At 31.2% G+C, this 24,174-nt stretch overlaps 1 protein-coding gene across 1 annotated transcript in view; it reads left to right on the forward strand.

Moving 5' to 3' along the window:
* Positions 1 to 24,174, forward strand: part of LOC145268643 (cleavage and polyadenylation specificity factor subunit 4-like) — a 36,799-nt gene that overhangs the window by 5,670 nt on the left and 6,955 nt on the right. Inside the window, exons 2-6 of the mRNA XM_080124122.1 lie at positions 736 to 939; positions 9,940 to 10,035; positions 14,680 to 14,773; positions 19,252 to 19,396; positions 20,859 to 20,885. Of these exons, the coding sequence (XP_079980248.1) occupies positions 736 to 939; positions 9,940 to 10,035; positions 14,680 to 14,773; positions 19,252 to 19,396; positions 20,859 to 20,885 (566 nt within the window). The remainder of the gene's footprint in view (positions 1 to 735; positions 940 to 9,939; positions 10,036 to 14,679; positions 14,774 to 19,251; positions 19,397 to 20,858; positions 20,886 to 24,174) is intronic.

Raw genomic sequence — 24,174 nt, forward strand, 5'->3', positions numbered from 1 at the left:
GATATATTGTATATATATTTGAAGAGAAACTGAGGCATACACACCTGTTTTAGATATGTTATATCAAATGTTGAAGTATTCAACAGAGTCAACATGGACAGCATAGAACCATACTCACCACCACACAACTGTGATAGACTGGACTAGACATGTGGCCAGAATGGAAAACAATAGCATCCTAAAAATCATATTGTATGGAGAATTGGAAAATGGGTACAAAAAGATTGATGGTCAGAAACTCCACTACAAGGATGTGATAAAGCGCCACCTAAATGCAATGAATATGAACACAAAAAATTGGGAAGAGTTAACAGCAGACCGAAGTTACTGGCGCAGTAGCCTTCACAAGGGAAAGGCACAAAGAGAGAAAAAAAAAATAAAGGCCAGGTCTGAACAAAAGCATTGCCAAAGACACAACCCTGGTAACTATCCATGCGCACTACATGAGTTGTGGTGGAACTTTCCCTCACTGAGCATGAAATACTACAACAGCATAGGATAAAGCACCAAGATCCTGACTAGTCATCTTCAGCTAGGAAGGACTGCGTGATGATGTAGACTGTTATACGACATATACGTTTTGGTACTGTACATACATACCCTGCTATGCTACTCACACACACACACACATATATATATATGGCCCTAGTGTACATATATATATATATATATATGCTCATTAGTTTTTATTGTAAACATATTTATGTGAATATTTTTTTTTTTTTTTTTTTTCAGAATCTGGTGCTGCGATCTGTACATTTTTTATGCGTGGACTATGTTCAAAAGGAAGTGCATGTCCTTTCCGCCATGTGAAAGGTGACAGAACGATTGTTTGCAAGCATTGGTTACGAGGTCTTTGCAAGAAAGGCGATGACTGTGAATTTCTTCACGAGTTTGACATGTCCAAAATGCCCGAGTGTTACTTCTTCTCCAAATTTGGTCAGTATTTTTTCTTTTCTTTTTCTTTCCTGTTTTTTTTTTTGTTTTGTTTATTTTTTTCTCTCCTTTCTCTTTTTTCTTTTCTCTCTCATTTTTTTCTTTTCTTTTTTCATTCTTTTTCTTTTCTTTGTACCTTTTTCTTTCTATCCTTTTCTTTATTCTTTTTTGTCTTTCTTTTTTCTTTCCTCTTTATATATAAACACAATGTATTTGAATTATTTAGACGTTTAAGCATATGGATGCCTAAATTTGCTTCAGAAATTCAGTTCATAACATGATCAAACTTGTGTGTCTATGTGTACATCGACACTTGAATGTTTACAAGCTTATGGATGTGTAAGTTGATTATGGTGTGTACATGTATCTATGTCTCTCTCTCTCTCTCTCTCTCTCTCTCTGTGCTTAAATCGATTGCTTTAAATTGAAATATACATATGTCTAAGTCCCAAGTCTGATCAAATATCGTAAAATGGGAGTGGATTTAATTGTTAAACTTGTTAATGATCTGCTACCACCACCTCTCTTTAAATACTAAATCAATAATACCTAGTATGGTATTAGCCCTGGCTAAGCTATACCAGCTTCTTCTTAAGGAGGAAGTTTCCAGGAAATATCAAAGTGACAAGAAGTACCCAGCTGCATGTATATTTTGTTCATGGGAAACTGACATACAACACTGAGCAATACCAAATGGTCACCCATTTCATATTGGCTGACCTCCGCATTACTTTGGTGATCTAACTCAAAATGGTGTAATGTAAACATATTATAAGGTATTTACAACTTCTCTTTTTAATCATGTCAAAATGCACTTTATTTCCTTTTGATGAATTGATTGTTGCTATTTCTTCTGATGAGTTAAGGGCAAAATAGATTCACTGATTGATATAATAATTAAGTGACGAAACAGATACTGTCAAAAATTGTAAATGTCCACTGAATTAAAAGAAATTATAAGATGGTCAACATCATGAACTTTGGCATATAGACTTTTGTCATTCATTCATTATATATATGAGTGCCGTTCTCATGAGTTGATGGGTAGAACTGCCGATTGTTAACACAATGGTTGTAGATTCGATCCTTGGTTAAGGAAAGATGCTAGCCTAACCACACTGAGTTGTGATACAATTAAACAGTGCTGTCTGTGGATGACTACATAAATATATATATATATATATATATATATACAAATATTACATAGTCGCTACACTGAACATGTTAACGTTTCAGACAATTCGTTTATAATAACTGTCTGAAACATTAGCATGTTCAGTATAGCGACTATGTAATATTTGTCTATATAAATAAATATATTTTGCTCTTTTTTATTGAGAACTCTTAAAAACTTTGTTTTAATTTACAAGTTTTCCCTCTTGAACACCTTTAACTTGGTATATATATATGAACAAATGATTAATAGAGCATGTTAAAAGACATCTTGAAAAAGAGTTAAAAACATATTTAATTTTAAAAAGGAAGCACAAGATAAGTGGATAGTCCTTAATCCGCGGAGTTTCGAAGAAATACTCTCCGTCATATGAGAGGGCAGGAAAAGCTTTAATATTTATAATATATTTTAAGTTTACCATTTTGATTACCTTGGTAAACTTATTGTAATTTTTATATATATATATATATATACTTGTTTATTGTTATATAAACATGCTCACATCCCGCTGCTACAAATAGCCACTTGTTTCAATCAAACAACAGATATCATCAGGCAGCGACTTGACTATTCAAAATTTCAATGAATAATGGATTTTTATTTTAGGTAGGAACTCTTTAGAAGTTGGAGTTAAAAAACTTAAAACACAGGACTTTAATTAAATAAAAAAGTAAAAAGGGAGAGGCAATTTAAGTAAAGTTAAAAGATTACAATGGGGAGAGAGTGATTGAGAAGAGAAAAAAGGAATAGAGACAGAAATAGAGAAAGAAAATATAGAGAAAACAAAATAGAGGGAAAAAGAAGAGAGAATATATATATATATATATATACATATACACATATATATATATATATATATATATATATATATACACATATATATATATATATATATATATATATGATATGGAGAAGAAAAGAAAAAGAAATAAATGGTTATAATAAAGAGAATAAGAACTAGAAGGAAAAGGAAAGAATAATGAGATCTAGTTAAATAGAGAAAGAGAGAAAATAAGAATTTGACAGTATATAGAAAAAGAAAAAGAAAAAGAAAAAATCTGCGTGTCAACCAATTAATGAACAATTATACAATTCAGTAATGAAACATATTATTACAAATACAAACAGAAGATACAATCCAAGCGTCAGAAATGAACGTGTCAAAAAAGGCAGTGAATGTATTCGGCTAGCATATTTATCCTCTTACATACGTCCACGAGTAAAATCAACGCAATTCAAACATACGTCTACCATTAATTAGGCCCTTTATGCTAAATGATATAAGTTTAAAGTTTTCGCGTTTTTATTAGATAAATATATGAATAAAAGAAGAAAATAATGATAAAACAATATTAAAATTATTATTAATAACAATAAACATAATAGTAATGATAATAATAATAATAATAATAAAAACAGAATAAAATTAATATTTATTATCTTTTTAATATAACATATTTAGCCATAAGAGGGGATTAAATAAATTAAATAGGTCCAATAATTATAAATAAAAAACTACTAATATTTATGTATATAAAAAGAATACAATACAAATATATATATATACACACACACACACATATATATACCCAAATATACACACACATACACACACATATATATATATATATACATACATATATATATATACATGCACATAAGTAAAGGTGAAACTATACTATTAAGTTGGAAGTTTAAGCTATTTAAGTATAGATATAAAGTCATATTAAATCACAAAATAATACATTCAATACCAGATTACTAATAACATAGATACAAGTACACTTACCTATAAATATATTCAGGCAAAAGAAGTAATTAAATCAACGAAATACTCAAAAATAGCGACGCACAGGTAGATAGTACCCAAATTAAAAATAATAAGATACATATGTATATACTCACAGAGAACCAACCGACATACTAATAAGCATATATATACATATATACATATACACACATACACACACATATATATATATATATATATATATACATATACATATATATATATAATCTTATGTATACACATACATACAAAAATACACAAATATATGCACACAATCATATACTAATAAACAACAACGCACACACACATATATATACTCACACATAAATATGTATAATTTACATAAATTATATATATAAAAATACATAAGAATACAAATAATTTGGCAAGGGTACGGATAGATGCATACACACATAGAAACATACAAATGGATTGAATAAACATGGGAGGGTATACCAAATAATATAGAAATATATAGATCTAAGTACACACGGTCATAAAATAAATACATAGACACATACATATACACATAGACACACAAGTATATAAGATAGGAGAAGTAAAGAATGAAATCAGGAGAGGAGAAAGTATATTAATAGAATATTAATAAATTATAGAAATCAGTGACAATTTTTAATTTATTTAAATTTTATATCTAAACTAAATTACTTAAAAGATGGGTTTTATAATGTTTGCAATTAATTGAATTTTCGTGCTTCTTATTTAATAATTTATCTCTTTCTCTAAAAGTAAGTATAAATAATTTCTCATAAAGACATAGGTAGCAAGGCGAGTTTAAAGATGAACAGGTTTTCGCTTTCTTTAAAATTTTCCAATTTACTATTGGGGAGTAACCTTGCTCTACTAGTTCATTGTAATATTTAGACAAGGAAGTTCTATTTTTGTACTCATTATTTTCAAAGGAGCACTTGTGACCGGTAAATCTTTCTTTAAAATTGTTATTTGTCATTCCTCTGTAATATTTTTTTTCATTCGGATTTTCCTTAGTAGAAATAGTTGCTTGGTACACTACAGAAGTAATTTGACAATTTCCTTTAAGAGGGCATTCATTTAGCATAAAGGGCCTAATTAATGGTAGACGTATGTTTGAATTGCGTTGATTTTACTCGTGGACGTATGTAAGAGGATAAATATGCTAGCCGAATACATTCACTGCCTTTTTTGACACGTTCATTTCTGACGCTTGGATTGTATCTTCTGTTTGTATTTGTAATAATATGTTTCATTACTGAATTGTATAATTGTTCATTAATTGGTTGACACGCAGATTTTTTCTTTTTCTTTTTCTTTTTCTATATACTGCCAAATTCTTATTTTCTCTCTTTCTCTATTTAACTAGATCTCATTATTCTTTCCTTTTCCTTCTAGTTCTTATTCTCTTTATTATAACCATTTATTTCTTTTTCTTTTCTTCTCCATATCATATATATATATATATATATATATATGTGTGTATATGTCTATATATATATATATATTCTCTCTTCTTTTTCCCTCTATTTTGTTTTTTCTATATTTTCTTTCTCTATTTCTGTCTCTATTCCTTTTTTCTCTTCTCAATCACTCTCTCCCCATTGTAATCTTTTAACTTTACTTAAATTGCCTCTCCCTTTTTACTTTTTTATTTAATTAAAGTGCTGTGTTTTAAGTTTTTTAACTCCAACTTCTAAAGAGTTCCTACCTAAAATAAAAATCCATTATTCATTGAACTTTTGAATAGTCAAGTCGCTGCCTGATGATATCTGTTGTTTGATTGAAACAAGTGGCTATTTGTAGCAGCGGGATGTGAGCATGTTTATATAACAATAAACAAGTATTATCAGCTCTTTTTATTGAGCACTATCTAACAACCTCGTTGAATTCATTAGTCCATTACTTTTGAATATAAAAAAAACCCGAGTATATATATATATATATATATATATATATAAAGTAGTAAGTTATGAAAATATATATGGCAATTAAGTTAAAACATTCTCCATTTCATTCTCATGAGTAAGGCTTATGCATAAGCCTGACGAATTCTCACGATAATGAAATGCAGATTATTCTGTGTAGCTAAATTGCCATATATATTTTCATAACTTACTATGTATTGAGCACTGTTGAAGTAAATACTGAAAATTTACGCATGAAATTATATCTTCGTATATTAATCTTATGTGATTAAATGAAGTAGTCATATATATATATTAATATAAACAAATTTACAAGCTTGTGACACTGGACATGCTATCTGATTTTAATTTGGTATCTTTATAACCTAAATGTTAAGTAAAATAGCTAACAACCTTTACATACTAATATTTCATGTCTTATAAAAAAAGATATACTCCACAAATATAGATAAATATATGCTATGATGCACCTGTTTGCATGTGTATGGTTTGAAGAACCTATCCCTAAAACAAAGCATATACATCTATCAAATATATATATATTTTAGTATTGATAAACAACATAAATGAAAGAATGACAACCATCGAAATTAAGTTTATATATAGATATAAAAACCTTTGCCATGATAATTACTTCAGACACCGTGGTAGAGAAGAAAATATAACTACCGGTATACCACCTTTATTCAAATCACACAAATAAGCCTATATATCTGTTCAACTAACTGTTAATTTGACCATATGAACATATATCTTATAAATAAATAAAGAATTTGAAAACTAGAAACAAATGAGCAGATAAAAAAAGCAGGAATAGAATAAAAAATAAATGAATAAAAAAATAAATAAAACTTGTCAATAGGAAAATGAAGTCACCACCAGAAAAGAAAAAAACAACCATAAAAACCTAAAATAGGGAAGTAGCAACAATAAGAGTATAATATTACTTCAGATCAAAACAAAAACTTAGGCCAATAAACAACCGCCAAGTTAAACGAATACCAGCACCTCCCCACTGCAGCAGTTTAACCACACAAAATCATACTTCACCGCCTCTCTCACTTCTACTTCCCTTCTCCACCACAAAGTTTACACTCCACTTTCTTCCAGAACGTAAGCCACACCCAAATATCTTATAAAAACTTATGTAATTTTGACTCCCATCTAAATATCAATTCTTTGGTCTGATGAAGTGTTATCCGTGAATTGGGATTCCATTTAAACATGTATGCACATCTGTAACCAATAATGTTTGTATAATAAACAGACTATATATCAACTCTGCCCTGCATTGAGCACTCTTTAATAATCATGCGAGTTTTATTGGATTTGCATCTAGGAAACCAATCAATACAACATATATATATATATATATATATATATATATAGGCATTCACATACAGTACTGTTTCGCTGTTTCACAGCTCATTAGTGCGGCTAGACAAGCAACTACCTCAAACTAGGATCGAAACCCAACCGCCCATATGACAGTCGGAGCTTCTAACCGTTGCGCTATTAGACTGCTGCTATGCGGTCAGTGAATTAACAATGTTTTGACATTGTCAAAATACCAAAGCTCAATTTGTTTACACAAAGAGCATCGCTTCATACACTAATGGTAATTTGTATATCACTTCCCAATATGCTCAATCCAAGATAAGGAGATATGTATATATATAGTAATGAAATCAAAAGGATGTAGTGTTTACTTGATATACGCAATGGTAAACTTCAATCTATATATATAAAAGCGAAAATGTATGTGTGTATGTTTGGATGTCTGCTAAAAAATTTTGACAGACGCGACGAAAATTCACAAACTCGGTATCACATCGAATCTCCATCCTTTGCTTGAAAAATTGGCCAAAAACGTGAACTTTTTCACCCCGAAATCGACAATTTTCGACATGGGGCGGGGGTCAACAAAAACGGTCCTCTCGTGACAATGACAGATTCTATGCATGCGTCAGATGACGTCATGACCTGATTTACTTTAAATAGTTGAAAAACCGAACAAATTTCATGTACGTCGTGTTAGCTCAGTTGCTTAAGGCTTTGGTTCATTATCGAAATGTTTTGGGTTCGAATCGTGGTGTGAGATGTTTTTTTTTTTCTTTTTTTAAATTTAAATATTGAACCAGTGTTATTGAAGCCATTTTTCACGTAACGTTTGTTTTTCTGCTTTTTTTTTTTTTTTTTTTTTTTTTTTACTTCGCTTATTCTTAGCGACACCCAAAAACACCCGGGTCGGGTACCCACCGATTTTTTAAATTTTAATATTGAAACAGGCTTATTTAAGCCATTTTTCACGTGTTCGTTTTTCTGTTTTCATCGTTCGTTTGCCTTACGTTAGTTTTTTTGTGTTTTTTTTTTTTTTACACTTCGCTTACAACAAACAAACCTACGTCGTCGTAGTAACGCTCGACGACTTCCGGCCGTGCACCTGTCAATTTTGTTCTTAAATAAATTCAAACATCTTTCACAACTCATTCTGGCTGGCCAATTTTATTTTCAAACTTCGCCGCAGGGCTTCGGGTTCGATCCTCCCCCGGTTCTTCTTTATTTAACACTACACGCACCTACAAACACCCGGGCAACGCCGGGTACCCCCGCTAGTCTAATATAAATACCAGTATTTATGTATAGATAATTTAATCCCAATCGAATAAAAAAAACTCAATATGCAATAGAGAATAGAGCTTATTATAAGAGAAAGAAAATTAAAACTATAAGTTGAAATTTGCAATCACAATTTATTGTTCGACTGAATACTCCAAAAAACAATTTACAAAGTCTTTATTCCGCAGAGTTTCAAAGAATGCTATTCTTCTCATCAGAGGAATAAGGACTTTGGAAATTGTTTTTTTGGGGTATTCAGTCGAACAATAAATTTTGATTATAAATTTCAACTTACAGTTTTAATTTTCTTTCTCTTATATATATATATATATATATAGCATTATATTTGCTTTTAATTCTCAAATTACTCCGAAGATTTCTTTTCTTTCGATTCCCCTTTCTTATTAACATCTCTGCTATGCTTACGTATCGTTATCTATAACCCAATTTTTTTTGACACTTCTCTCTTCCTCCTCTGAAGATAGTTTACCCACGTTCATCCTTTCACCAATGATTTCCTAGTACTCCCCCCCCCTCACACACACACACAAAACCTTGAATATACCTTATTTTCTTTTTTATTTTTTCCTTTTTTCCCCTTTTTTTTTTCTGCCCTTGTCTTTAATGTCTGGAGTTTATATGTCACATGACCCCTCTCCCTCTCAATTTTAAAATAGTTTATTGTTAAATAAATATTTTTTATTTTTCTTCATTTGAGAACTGGTTTCTGTTTTGGAAGGCAACCTCCCTTTTCTTTTTTTTCTTTTTTTTTTTCTTTTCTTTTTAAGTCGCTTGATAAAGACTTGTAGTTTTAACTAACCATCTGTCCGAAACATAAGCATGTTCAGTTTTGTGACATTGTAAATTCGTTTATATTAATAAAAATATATCTTGCTCTATTTTTATTGAGCACTCATAATAACCTCATTAAATTCACTCTTGAACACCTATAACTTGGTGTATACATATATATATGTGTGTGTGTGCATGTTTGTACTAAATTTCAATATGGTGACTGTATGCACACTGGAATTCTTTTTGTCCCAGCAAACGAAAGTTGAACATAATTTGAACCCTAATACACACAGTCCTTATGATTTGTTCACAATCAAAATTGGATGAAGAAATAAAAACTATGAGAAAAATGTGTGAGAAATTGATAAGAACGGACTTTAAATAAAACCCTAGGTTATTTTTTAAACAATCGAACACATGCCACCAGTAAACTAGACATTAAACCACATATGATAATAAAAGAATGGATGAGAGTGCTCGGGTTAGTAGATGTAGAACAGTTGAAGTAGCAGGTCCAGTTTACATGGAGAAGGCAAAGAAAAAGATAGGAGGAAGTGATCAAAATGAATTTTTGAGAAAGCAACATAAAGACTTGGTCCGACATACATTACTTTGGAAACCGATTTCTTAAAGCTGTCCACCACATGCCAAATGAACGTTAAACCGACAACCTAACAATGTTACAAAATTCCTTTTTATATTTACAGGTCAGTGCAGCAACAAAGAATGCCCATTTTTACATATTGATCCGGAGAAAAAAATTAAAGACTGTCCTTGGTACGATCGTGGTTTTTGTCGGCATGGTAAGTATATCATAAGTGTCACACCTCACTGAGTTGTGTTTGCAATCTTTAGAGAAATGCACAAAATCCAACTTTCTTTAACATTGACTTGATACCATACGGTCAGAACAGAACTTCGATAACAGATGCAAAGAGAGAGAAGAAGGCTCTATTTACAGTTTTTTTTTTTAATTCTCTTTCATGAGATCTTTCTAGAAAAACATTAAAGATTGTTCTTGGTACAATTGTGGCTTTTGTCGGTATTAGTGATGGGACGATTCCAATATTTTTCCTAATTCCGATACAATTACTGATTCCGTACTAAATTACAGATTCCGATTCTTTATAAATCTCTAAATATTTGACAATAAAGTTACTATTTTTCCGATTACCATAAAAACGCATGTTTAACGTGGAAATATTTTCCTAAACATAAAAATACATTTATGGGGAGATGATCTATAGTTTTTTGTTTTACTATTAGTTTAAAATCAATAAATATTTATTTTATCATTATTATCAGCAGTGGAAGATTTTGCTTTACATAAAATAAAAAAATTTTTAAAAAACAATTTAAAAAAATAGTGTTTTTTGCATTGGAAAACAAGCAAAAAAAATTTTCCAGTACCTCCAAAAGCTATGATTTTTCCAGTTCCCAATTCCGATTAATCGTTGTAGGTATATCATAAGTATCATGGACATATGCCTTGTTGGGTCGTGTTTGCAATCTTTAGAGAAATGCTCAAAATCCAACTTTAACATTGACTTGATAACATATGGTTAGAACAGCACTTCGATAACAGATACGAGGAGAGAGAAAAAGCCTCCTTCTACTTAATTCTCCTTCATCAAATTTTTCAAAACAAAAAAAAAAAACGTGAAAGCTCGTATTACTGTGACCAGAAATTGTCTAGACAGAATAAAACAGATCTTTCTATAAAGAAATTCGATGTCATTATTAAAAGCACAAAAGTGTAGGAGTGATGATTATAATTTTTTAAGTGTTGCAGAATCATAGTTTATTAAGGCTGTAAAAATGTCATGATGATGATGAAGATGACAAAATAATTCTAATAATAGTATAGTCAATGATCATGGGTAATAATAATAATATTTAGTAATTATACTAACAAATTTAGTAATAAGTATAAAAAAAAACCTAATAAAGCTGTCGATAATAATAATGTTTATAATAGCAGCAACAGAGATGGTGACACAAATGATTATGTCAATCATATAGCAATATTGATAATAGTAAATATACACATATATACATATATATATATACACACATACTTATACACATAACATACATACACATAAGTACACCCATAAACATACAAGTACATATATACACTCATGAACAAAAAAAATGGGCCAGGAAAGAAATTTACATTTTATTGCACAAAAAGCTGCATTACACAAAATGCAATTAAATAATAAACGAAAATGAGTAAAAAATATAAAGAGCAAGATATTTACTTTAATAAAAACTTAGTATGGAATGGAATTGCCCTTGGATCTTTTTAAAAGATCAATTCTTTTTATCATGCTCTCAACCAACTTGGAGCACTGTGAAGAGGAGATGTTATTCCATTCTCTTTGTACTGCTTCCCATAATTTTTCTTTGTTGGAAAAAGTTTTTCTAACTAATGCACGAGATATTATAGCCCAAATATTTTCCATTGGGTTTAGATCTGGGCTTTGGCCAGGCTAAAACATCACATCAATTGAATTATCAGTAAGTCACTTCTTTGTGACTTTTGCTGTGTGTGCAGGGGCATTATCATGTTGAAAAATAATGTCATTGTTCATTTCTAACTTCTGGATGCTTGGTAATAGACCTCTTTCTAATATTTGAATGTATTCTTTGGCATTAATTGACGCATCACATCTGATAATTTCCCCAACCCCTGCAGCAGAAAAGGTCCCCCATACCATTATTCCTTCGTTTCCATGTTTTACTGTGGTTTTTATGCAATTCGGTGAAAATCTTTCTCCGGATCTTCGGATGCAATGTTCAGGGGCATCACTGGCAAGGCAAAATCTTGATTCGTCTGACCAGAAAACATTTCTAAACCAATCTGCATTTTTCGTACCATAACATGATGCAAATGTCTTTCTGTCGCTGATGTTCTTCTTAGTTAACAAAGGTTTTTTTGCACATCTTTTTGATGAAAATCCCATTTCCTTCATCCTTCTGGATATTGTCACTCTAGAAAGAGAATTTTCTTTTGCTGTTTCGAATTGTTTGCTATGGTCAACATAAGTTTTTTTGCGATCCTTCAAAACGGTCATTTTAAGCCTGTGATCGTCCTTCATTGTGGATGCTCTGGGGCGACCAGAACCAACTTTCCTGCTCACTGTGCCTTCAATTTCGAACCTTTGCCCAATTCTCTTCACAGCTGAAAGAGATGTTGCCACCTTTTCTTCTTTCAAAATGTCGAAAATCTGCTTGTAAGTCAAATTTGCCTGTCATAATCCTGCAATTCGGTTTTTAATTTTTTCGTCAAGATGTCGTCTTACTTTTCTTGGACTCATCTTTAATACTAATAATCTGAAAAATACTAAATAACAGCTAATTATTAGCAAACAAGCGATAAAAATTTTAAAAATTGTTTTCTTTCCAATTTCAATCATGGCCCATTTTTTTTGTTCCAATTTTAATCATGGCCCATTTTTTTTGTTCACGAGTGTGTATATATATATATATATATATACACACACACACACACACACACACACACACACACACACATACATATATATACAACTCACAAAGCACATCTAAATAGACATAATAAAAATAAATAAAATGAAAACCTTCATATATATTGTTTTTATATTAGTTTTTTACATATCCAGTATTTTTTCATTTTTTATTTGGCAATTTATAGCTACAATAAATTGCGGTTTCACTTAATGCCTTAACTAGCAAATTCTTGCATTGCTACAAATATAATTTGCTGATTTTTTTTATGTCCTCTGATGAGAAGAATAATAAGAATAGCATTCTTTAAAACTCCGTGGAATAAGGACTTTGTAAATTGTTTTTTGGAGTATTCAGTTGAACAATAAATTTTAATTGTAAAGTTCAACTTACAGTTTTAATTTTCTTTCCCTTATATATATATATGGCACAATCACTTGACACACCAGTACTCACCGAAGTTAAGCAACATTGAGCCTGGCCAGTACAAGATGAGTGACCATTTGGGAAGGCTTAAGTGCTGTATGTACCACACCGAGTTGTAAAAATTTCCAGGATGGTATCTAGGAGTGCTTTAATTCACTGGGAGAGATGCACCCCGAATCTTCATTAAGACATGCATCTAGAAGAGTAGGAAAGTCTAGTGTATACTCTATCCTATGCCAGTCATCTGCACCGACAAAGGTTAGCAGTAATACCAAAAAATGTGGTTGGTTCTACAGAAAGCCTTGGCCACTATAAACAAATCATCTATGTGGATTTCTGAGCAACTTAGTTGTGACAGAAGCTCATATGTTGAAATTGATGGGAGAGTTCATCATATATATATATATATATATATATATATATATATATATATATATATATATATATACATACACACACATTTGTTATTAATTATATATATATATATGTTTGGTACTTGTACAGTTTAATCAAGACATTAAAAAATGAAAATATCGGAAAAAGGTTATATTACATGTGTCTGTTATGGAACAAAGTTCTCTGAAAAAAGGTTTTACTTAATTTCATCAAGTAGTTTTTATTTTTATTTTATTTTATTTTATTTTATTTTATTTTTATTTTTTTTTACAGCGAAAAAACAATTTTTTATGATACCGAGCAAAAGGTTCGATTTTTAGATAGAGTAATAAAGATGGGAGGGAGTATCGGTGCTTTACATGGAGTTATCTCCCTGTGGCGTGTTTAACAAATTCCATAATGGCTGACTTCAATGTGCTCTCATAAGAACGTGTTTTTCCGCTGTAAAAAAGAACTACTTGATCAAATTAAATGAAAATTTTTGGGGGGGAGATCTTCAGTCCAAAACGGATACCTACAATATAACCTTTTTTCGATATTTTCATTTTGTAATGTGTTGATTAAACTGTACAAGTACCATATGTTTTATATATATATATATATATAAAGAAATAAAGTTACAATAAGTTTACCAACGTAATCAAAATGGTAAACTTAAAATATATTATAAATATTAAAGAGTTAATATTTACAAGTAAAGTAATCTCAACCAGATGTAAAAGCTCAATAAAACCGAAAAGGAAAATAGAGCTTATAATATGAACAAATGATTAATAAAACATGTTAAAAAACATCTTGAAAAAGAGTTAAAAACATATTTAATTTTAAAAAGGAAGGACAAGATAAGTGGATAGTCCTTAATCCGTGGAGTTTCGAAAAGTATTTTGCTAATTCCTGCCCTCTGATGAGAAGGAGAGTATTTCTTCGAAACTCTGCGGATTAAGGACTATCCACTTATCTTGTGCTTCGTTTTTAAAATTAAATATGTTTTTAACTATTTTTCAAGATGTTTTTTAACATGTTTTATTAATCATTTGTTTATATATATATATATATATATATATATATATATATATATATATATATATAAATAAATGTTATTAATTATTATTATTTATCTTGTCTTTCTTCAGGACCCAACTGCAAAAACAGACACGTAAGACGCGTCATATGTCAGAGTTATTTAAATGGTTTCTGCTGTGATGGACCCATTTGTAAATTTATGCAGTAAGTATATCATCATCATCATCATTAGTACTATCGTTGTTGTTGTTAAGTAGTCCTAGGTGATCGGTATCTCAGCTTAATTCCATAGATCAAAAAATCTTTGTTGGTTTATACTGAGGTTTGTCTGTATCTCCCTGGGAAGATGTGACACAAGGTCAGAAAAAAGCCAGCGCCCTAGGAGATGAGCACTATGGCCTGCATAAATGCCAGGGTAACCTCATCAGCATTCCCTATTAAGGGTACCTTAGGCAATTAATAATAAACTAACCCCTTCTCAAAGGCTGAGAAGACAAAACCTGCGAGAACTATACAAGGCCATACAACTCTGTCACCTTAACGATAGTCTAGATTCGTGGGTTTGAAAGAGACCCCTCCCCTTGGCTAAGGCGTTGCAACTTGAATATTTCGGATTTGCATTAAATTTTATCTATAGTCATCAAACACCAATTAAGCAAGATTTCTTTAATTTTAGTTTTTTTCTGCAGACTCTTTAAGCTAAAGTTTTAAATTTTAGACATAATTAATTGGAACAAGGGTGCTACACATAAAGTTTAGTATTATATTTTGATTTGGCATTTCTGCATGACTTCTGCATATTAGCAACAAAGACGAGTTATCGACCCCCCCCCCTGTTCTCCGAAAGAGAAATGACATCTAGCAGCCATTTTGTGAACCTTAAATATAAACAAGTGTTTACGATAACGCAAAAATATATAATAACGAAATATATAACGCAAAAATATATAATAACGAAATAAATAATGCAAAAATATATAATAACGAAATAAGTAACAAAAAATAGATGAAAATCGAAACATTTATTGAATAAAAAAAATGTATCAAAATATAATTTTAATGTATTAATATTTCTTTTCAATGAGTGATTTAATGTATCAAAATAGAATTTTAGTTTCTCAATCTAGCAAAATAGAATTTTAAAAACATGAAACGTTTATAAAGGTTTAATAATTTTTTTTCCCACATTAAAATTGTATAAACGTATATCAAAATTTAAAAACATGAAACAAAGAAGTTTTAAAAATAATTTGTTTGTTTTTTACACAAAGAGAGTTTTTTTTTTTCATCGTAAGATTGTATAAAAAATAAACATATCACAATATAACTTTTGTTGCAAAATAGAATTTTAAAGACATGAAACATTTATAGAGGTTTAAGAATAATTTGTTTTGTTTTTTCTCTGTGTACAGAAAGATTGTATAAAAATGTAGCAAAATATCATTTTAGTTTGCACGCACTTTTAGAAAAGGAAGAGTTATCAACCCCTGTTCTTTGGCTGACAAGTGGCATCTGTTGACGTTTCTTGAAACTAAAATACACACATTCGCCTCATGTCATTATCATGCAGAAGTGTGCTTGATTTTTAATATTTGTAAGGAGACATGAAAGTTGTACAAAATTGTTTTCTTCTGGAAATTAATTCTACCTGTCCTGTGACGAGTATTCTTCTAGTACATTAGAACCCAAGGATACGGCATTAAAAAGTTAATAATAAAATACAGTACAGTATATGATACACATGTATATAATCGAATAACATTATGAATAATACTGTAAAGTGCGGCAAATACCATAACCAGGGTCAGGCAAAACATTATATATCCATTCTATATCATAACCTGAAAAAAACGTATCCTCTGGGTTCTACTGTATATATATATATACTAGCGGGGGTACCCGGCGTTGCCCGAGTGTTTGTTTCCGGGACGGGGGGGGGGGGTAAAAAATGTTATGGTAGGTAAGTAGGAAGGATCAAACCCGGAGTCATGAGTAAAAGTAGGAAAATAAAGTGTGAAAAAAAACAAAAAAAAACATCTGCAACGTTAACAGTTCGGCCACCAAGAAAAGTCCATTCCAGTTGTTTAGGAAAAAAAAACAAAAAAAAAAAAACGACTACGGTAGGTCGGCGCGAACGTGAAAATATAATGTGAATTGTCCAGCACGCTAACCACTACGCCACAGAGCACTGCAGCTTAGTTTAGTGATTTTAAATAACTTCACATGAAAGAACTACGAAGCCAAACCGGTGTTCTCTTCTCAACTGTTCCTTGTGAACGATCCCCAAACGGTGTTAAGTGGGTGGCAGGGGGAGGAGGAATTTATTAGAGAGAAAATATTTTACCACTTCCATTGATCTTAACCGATTTTGGCCGTGACTTCTCAGCAGAAAAGGTATAGAAATCTAAGATTATCGAGGAATTTGAGAAATAATAAGCCTATAACACACCTCAGATATTGTTCTGCCGTTTGTGCATATTATATTTGCATGAAATATCTTGATTTTTAATCCTATTAATGTCAAAATCAGACGGGGGAAAAAATGAGTTCATTTTATTTATATAGAGACTAGAATAATGTGTGTGTGTGTGTGTGTGTAACGAAGGTGGGGTCCCATGAGGGTTACTTATAATGGAAAATTCTAATTAGTATTCATATGTTAGTTTCAAAATTTCCCACTACTGCCTCTTCATGTTCGTTTGAGCAATTGCCTCCCTCCACCTCCTCAAAGATTATCTGAGCAATGCCAGGTCAGTCTGTGTGTTTGTTTGTCTGTACATGTATATGTACGGAATATAAGATAAAAATATAAATTTAAAGGAAATCATTTTGTTTTTCGGGTTTATTTTTATTTTTATTTTTTTTCTTTAGCGAAAAACAAAAAAAACGTAAAAATAAATATCAGTTTAAAAGAATTTGAAAGTTATTTATATTGTTAGTCCATTTTTTTTTTAAGACTCTTTTTTGAACCCAGTCAACGGCTGGTACTTCCGCTAGTATATATATGATAATAAAAAGATTAAAAATACAATATGAATTTAAAATGGAAAGAAAAAATAAACAACGCTCTACACTTCGTCTGTCCTGTGAGTTTTATTCAAGAGATTGTACGTTTGAATATAATTGCTTTTTTTTTTTTTTTTTTTAACTGTTTTCAAATGTGAAGTATTTTCTTTCGGCTTCCATTTAGTGTCACGTTATCAGGAGAGAAGTATGGAGCATTTTGTCACCTTCTTTTTGTAGTTATTCCATCCATAAATTAGTTTGTAGGCTTTTTTTTAATTTTTGGTTATTATACTTCAGTTTCCAGTAAAGACTAACCTCTCGACAGTTTTTTATGCATATCGCCCCCCCCCATGCCTCACTGTTGTGAAGCCTTATTAGCTGAATTGGGGCCAAGGTCGACTGTTTTGTTTTCAATTCTAACTCCTTAGCAATTTTTGCCAGCTAAAAACCAATAAAAAAGGTGTGCTACAGGTTCAAATACCCTATATATCAAATTTTAACTTTGTAGACTAAATATTCAGACAGGAGTTTGGTAGACACTTTTCGTACACACACCGACAAGGTTATATATATAAGCCTGAAGAATCCTAGAGTGGATGAAACGCGGAATATTCAGTGTAGCTTAATCGCCATATACATTTTATAACTTACTAACTAGCTCTACCTACGTATTGAGCACTTTTGAAGTAAATACTTAAAGTTTATGCATAAATCTATACTTTCGTACATTAATTTTATGTGAGTAAATTGAGTAGTTATATATATGTATATAGTTGTGTTTTCATCTTAAAATTCTATGCAATTATGCAGAATGTCGAGACTATGCATCAATAGAATTCAGCATAATAGTGAAATGAAACCATCTAATAAGAAACCATAAAAAATGAATAATAAATGCTTGTTTTTCAAATGAATATGCAAATTAGTTAACCTTCACATAGTCACTCGCATATCCATGACTGAGTATATTATGAAGTTCGTTTTAATAATTTTTTAATAGAAAAAGTAGGTTTTTAATATTAATGTTAGAGCAAGAAAAAACTTTAATTTCACACAAATGTACTTTGTGTCTAGGAGGTTTTGTATCGGAATGCCTCTGATAAGTACGGAAAATCAATAATCGAAAAAATCCAATTCAAGAAGGAATATTCCTATTTTGACCAAAGTTAACACCTTATACAGTCTAACATCACAAGTGCATTTGAGAAGTTTTATCACAGCAAAAGCAGAAGGGCCCCACATATAAAAATCAACAGTAGGTTCTTTGATAAGACAAGGGTGCATTGGAAATCAATGTTTCTGTTTAGAGCACAAAAATCTTTTTGCCAGATGTCTTCGTTGGTTAGATCATGCCTTTCAATGACACTTCATCCATGAAATCATCGATCCAGCCACCGGGCTGAAAGAAACGTCATGGTTACCAACTTAAAACCTGATTCAGGACTGTGAAGCAGGATGCTGAACTGATTCTGGGCCCTTAACATTATATGATCCGTCACTGGAACCGCAAATGTCTTGCACTTATGGAAACAGCCTTTGAATCGCTGAATAGAGTAATCCTAAAGGGTTAAGTAATGCTTGGGAGGGTGGGTTAAGGATGAGGTAATACTTGGGAAGGTGATGCCTATGATTATGTCTACTTCAACTTTAATACAGTTTTCTTCATTTCTCCCTAGTCCAAAGTTTGAACTGCCCACCAGTGATCCAGCCACACAAGCCAAAAAAGCCTCGATTGTCTGCCATTATTGTGCTGAAATTGGTCACAAAGCTGCAAATTGCCAAAAAATACCACAAGAAATGAAAATGGAACAACAACAACAGGTAACCATTTTTTTCTTCTTTTTTTCTTCCCCCCCCCCCCCTCCCTGACAAAGGAGGGATTAGACCTAGTAAATTAACTCCCGTTCGTCTGTTCATTTGTTTGCACTTTTCTCATAACCACGCCTTGGATTTTTTGGTGAAAGTAAATTTTTGCCAGGATTTTTCGGGATAACTCTGGTTGGCCCCCTCGGAGGCATTAAAGGGGGTAAATTGCCCCAAAATCGTTGATCCGTTCTTTTGTTCACACTTTTCTCAATAATTACACCTTGAATTTTTTTTTTGAAATTTTGCACAAACATTAGTGATGGTTAAAGTAAATTCTTCACTTGTGGAGATGGAACCCCGCATTGCTCGGCTTGTTTTTAATGAAAATGGCATAAAGCCACTTGATGTAAAGAGTTTTAAAAATATGATTTCATGGTCAAAAACTAAGCAACAGTAAGTGAATAGATTTTGATCTTGAAAACAGCAATTTTTCCCTCTTTGTCGGAAAGATCGCTCATAGAATATGAGGACTAAAGGGCAAAATAAGGGAAGCAAGAGTTATGAGGCTACTGAAAGTAAACTCAAGGTTCACTTTGTACTCTTCACTATAATATGGATAGATTCTAACCCAGAAAACAGCAAGTTTTTCCTCTTTGTCAGTAAGATCGCTCATAGAATGTGAGAACTAAAGGATAAAATAAGAGAAGAATTACTGCTGAAAGTAAATCTAAGGTAATTCAACCATATTTAATGCAGATAAACTTCAGTCTCCCTCTCTGTTTTATCTTGACTTCCTTTCCCCTCTTATGACAGTTGTCTCTGAAAACTGGAAATATTAATGTTATCGGGAAAGCTAAGACTTCAAACGACAGGAATTCGATGATTTCTGCTTCATCAAGAAATAACTGCTCTCTCCTCTGTCCAACGTATGTGTTGGTGTTTTTGTCTTCTTGATTTAGATTTTCCCAGTTGAAACGGATTGAATTTTTTTATTTTGTTTTTCTTATTATGACTTCAAGCAAAATATAGTATCTGTTTGTTCTTTTTCTTTCTCTTTCCTCCTCTCTTTTTTATTCTCTTTCCTCTTATTTCCTCCTCTCCTTCTCGCTTTTCCTTTCTATCTTTATTTCTCTTTTCTCTCTTCCTCTTTCTTGTCTTACCTTTCTTTCCCATCTTATGACAGTTTATAAAAACTTAAAATAATTATTTTCCCAACAAAAGTAGGGGATTTTGGTGACTTGTGTTTCATCAAAGAATGACTTCCTGTCTCTTTCCCCAACATGCGCACTTATTATTAGTCTTTCTATTTAGTTGTTTTTGGTGTTGACATGCTAGAATGGAAAGTTTGAAAAATCCTCTCCTTCTTTTTATGTACTTGTGTTTTTGTCTATTAACAGTTTAAATGGATTGTAGTTTTTTTTTTTATGTTCCTGAGCAAAGTGTAGTATCTGTTCTAATGTCACTTTTCTCATTTCAGGCATTTGATAAGATGAGAAGCCAACAGGTATGTTGTTCAACTCTATATAATAACGTTTTCCTCATTTTGAAACAGATTTATGCATCTTTGAAATAAGACAGTAAAGAAATGAAAAGAAAAAAGAAATCAATTCAGCTGAGTGATTGTGAAAGAATGAGTAAAATTACAATTTAGAAATATCTGAAAAAACACATTTGTTGGTTGTCCAGAATTCTCCTTATATTTAAAAAAAAAAAAATACAAGGAAAAGAATCTTTATGATGTAGATACCCATGATGGAACAAAGCAAAATCAGATTCCAAAAATCAAGTAAATTGATCGAGTAGTTTTATTTTTAAATAAGAAAATCATTTTTAAACAATTTTAAGCGATTAATGGGAATTTGTAGATAAGAATCCAACAGGTATGTAATTTAACTTTATATAATAACGTTTTGTATATTTTTATACAAATTTATACATTTTTTAAAAAATAAGACAGTAAAGAAATGAAAAAAAGAAGAAATCAATTCGCCTAAGCGATTGTATGGTGGAGGAGGGGGTAAACTTACAATTTAGAAACATCCAAAAATGCACTTTTAAATTTATATGTGAAACGCTGGGAACATATATGTTATCGTGTAAATGTTAGGAAGAATAAGAAGAAGACTCTGAAATAGTGAAACGAATAATATATTAAACAGAAATTACAGAAACGATGTTAGTTGGGTGGGAACTCCGCTCAAGGGTAAACGAGTAACTTACCTTGCCTTTGGTAACATTTATTTGTTATATATTTGAATTTTTACCCTTTTTTCTTCATTTGTTGTCTTCTATAATATAAATCTCACTTGTCTGTTTAAATGTATGTATGTCTTCCTAAAACTTTCGACAGGCAACGGATTTTCACAAGATCAGTATCGTTTTGAAGCTCGACTCTTCAGACGACAAATATAAAAATATTGGCTGAAAACATTCACCCTCAACTAGGCACTTTTAAACAGGGAAGGGTCGATTTTTTTCACTGATATTTTTGAAAGTCATCCCTTCTTTTCGATTGACTAGCCTTAATTTATACCTTTGCCACTTCCGGTTTGGCGAGGAACGCAACTGCAAAGATGTTAAGTTTTTTTTTTTCACATTCTTTTCCTCTTTCACGGTATGGGTTCAAGCTTGCCTGCCTACTACCACTTATTTTATTTTTTTTTTTTTTGCTCAACACACACCTCCAAACACCAGGGAAACGCTGGGCACCCAGGCTAGTCTCCTCTGCTAAATCCCCAAGATTTTCTAACTATACCATTTTATCAGATTTTCTGTGTAGGCACATCTTTATTACCATCATAGTCTTGCATACAATAGTAGTAAGAGAACACTAAAATTTTTTCAAACCGTTTTGCACCACGTTTAACATGACGATGTAATGCTGTTAAACGTTAGAGATGAAATTATTTTTACAATTCAATGTTTTAGGTGAATTTGAGTCCAGAATAAACTTTCTCCAGTGATCAGGAGATAACATTGCAAAACTCCTTGCAGCAAAAACTACATTAATCTTCTAAAATCACTCAGATCACAGGCTTTCATAAAAACTGACCTTGGGTTTAGCCGCTTCGTAAACATCAAGAAGGATGTCAAGCAAGGAGATATGCTTTCAGCAATCCTGTTCTGTATTACACTAGCTGCTGTTATGCTTAAGATAGAAGAGACTTGCCAAAGCAGTTTTTCTATAGGTCGCCAAATCCTTTCCAACCTCTCCTACGCTGATGACATTACTGTTGTTAATGATTGCACACATAAACTTCAAGTTTTTGTTACTTTTATTAGCAGAATGCAAAAGATTAGAAATAAATGTAGAGAAAACAGAATGTATACCTAAAGCTAAATCAGTTTAACCTAAACATGACGTTTCATAGTAAACCTATCAAACCTGCTACTGTACTGATATGCAAAAGTTTAAATCTAGCATAAACCAACTTCTTGTCAATCTTTCCTAGGCCTGGTTCCAAATAGTAGCCCCTTATATCCAAGTGGTGATATACCTTGTAAGGGGTGAATGTTAATAAGAAAATAAATAAATAAAAATAAATGCCTTTTGCTGTGACGGTACCCACGTTACATAAACACATTGTCAAATTTTCACAAAGGTTTTCTCGCACGTGGTCACTCCATATGCATCAAGTTAAATCAAACTGTATATAGCCTACATTTACAAAATTAATCCTGATTGGAAAATTTGTTAAGGTTAAACAGGAGAAAATAATTAGTCATTGTCTATGAACTTATTTATGTCTTATTTTTATTTTTTTCTAGGGAGTCATCTCTTATCAAGGTCTGAAGGCCACTTGAGGATAAGGGTTAAGAATGTAACGTGGTAGTTTGGTAATCATTAATGGCATAAATTGGGTAGAATTTTGATTATTTAATTTGAATTAGCGGTTCTTGTCTAGAATTCTTCCTAAAATAAAAAGAAATGAATAAAACTCTGGATGATCCCGTAATCACGTAAATTGGTCAAATAGTTTTGATAAAGAAAATCAGGTGTTAATTATTAGAGCAAAATTCAAAACCAATGACACCTACTTAATTGTCATGTCGCAGTAATGAACATATCCAAAAATTATGAAAGACAATAAGGTAGAAAATTATCAGTGAAAGCAGTTTTCGAAGAGAGAAAAAATTGAGTTTTACTAAATTGGCCTAAGATTTTCAAAGTTGTCAGAAATAATTGCCTCCCCTGTTATGATACAAACTCTTCTATTTTTTTTTTTTTTTTACCAAACTTAATCTTCGCAAAGTGTTTTCGAAAACTATTTTCAGTAATAATTAATTTTCTAGCTTATCATTTTTCATAATTTTTGGATATGTTAACTATTGTGACATGACAATTAAGAAGATACCATTGGTTTTTACTTGGAATCAATATTTTGATTTTTGCTCTAATAACGACAAAGTGCCAAAAGTCATTTTTAAGTGATTAAAATATGTATGCAAATAAACATGAATTAGATTTAGTTCTTATTCATATTAAAAAGCAAAATAAATAAAAATCATTTTTAAGCAATTAATGAGAATTCGTAGGCATTACAACATAAATCTAGTATGAATTATCGTTGAGTTATCTCCTCTTGCTTTTTGAGATTGTTTTCAAAATAGTGGAAAGACAGCCACTCTTTACTCTTAAAATTTGATTTTCTGATTTAAAAATAAAACTACTTGATCGATTTATGTGATTTTTGGAATATGATGTTTTCGTTCTGTTATCATATAGATGTTTCTCTATTTTTGTTTGTGTTTAATATAGGAGGAATTCTGAACAAGAACCAAATTTTCTCCCA

This window comes from Euprymna scolopes, chromosome 44 (assembly GCF_053919585.1).
Source record: "Euprymna scolopes isolate OS-2025 chromosome 44, ASM5391958v1, whole genome shotgun sequence".
Lineage (NCBI taxonomy): Eukaryota > Metazoa > Mollusca > Cephalopoda > Sepiida > Sepiolidae > Euprymna > Euprymna scolopes.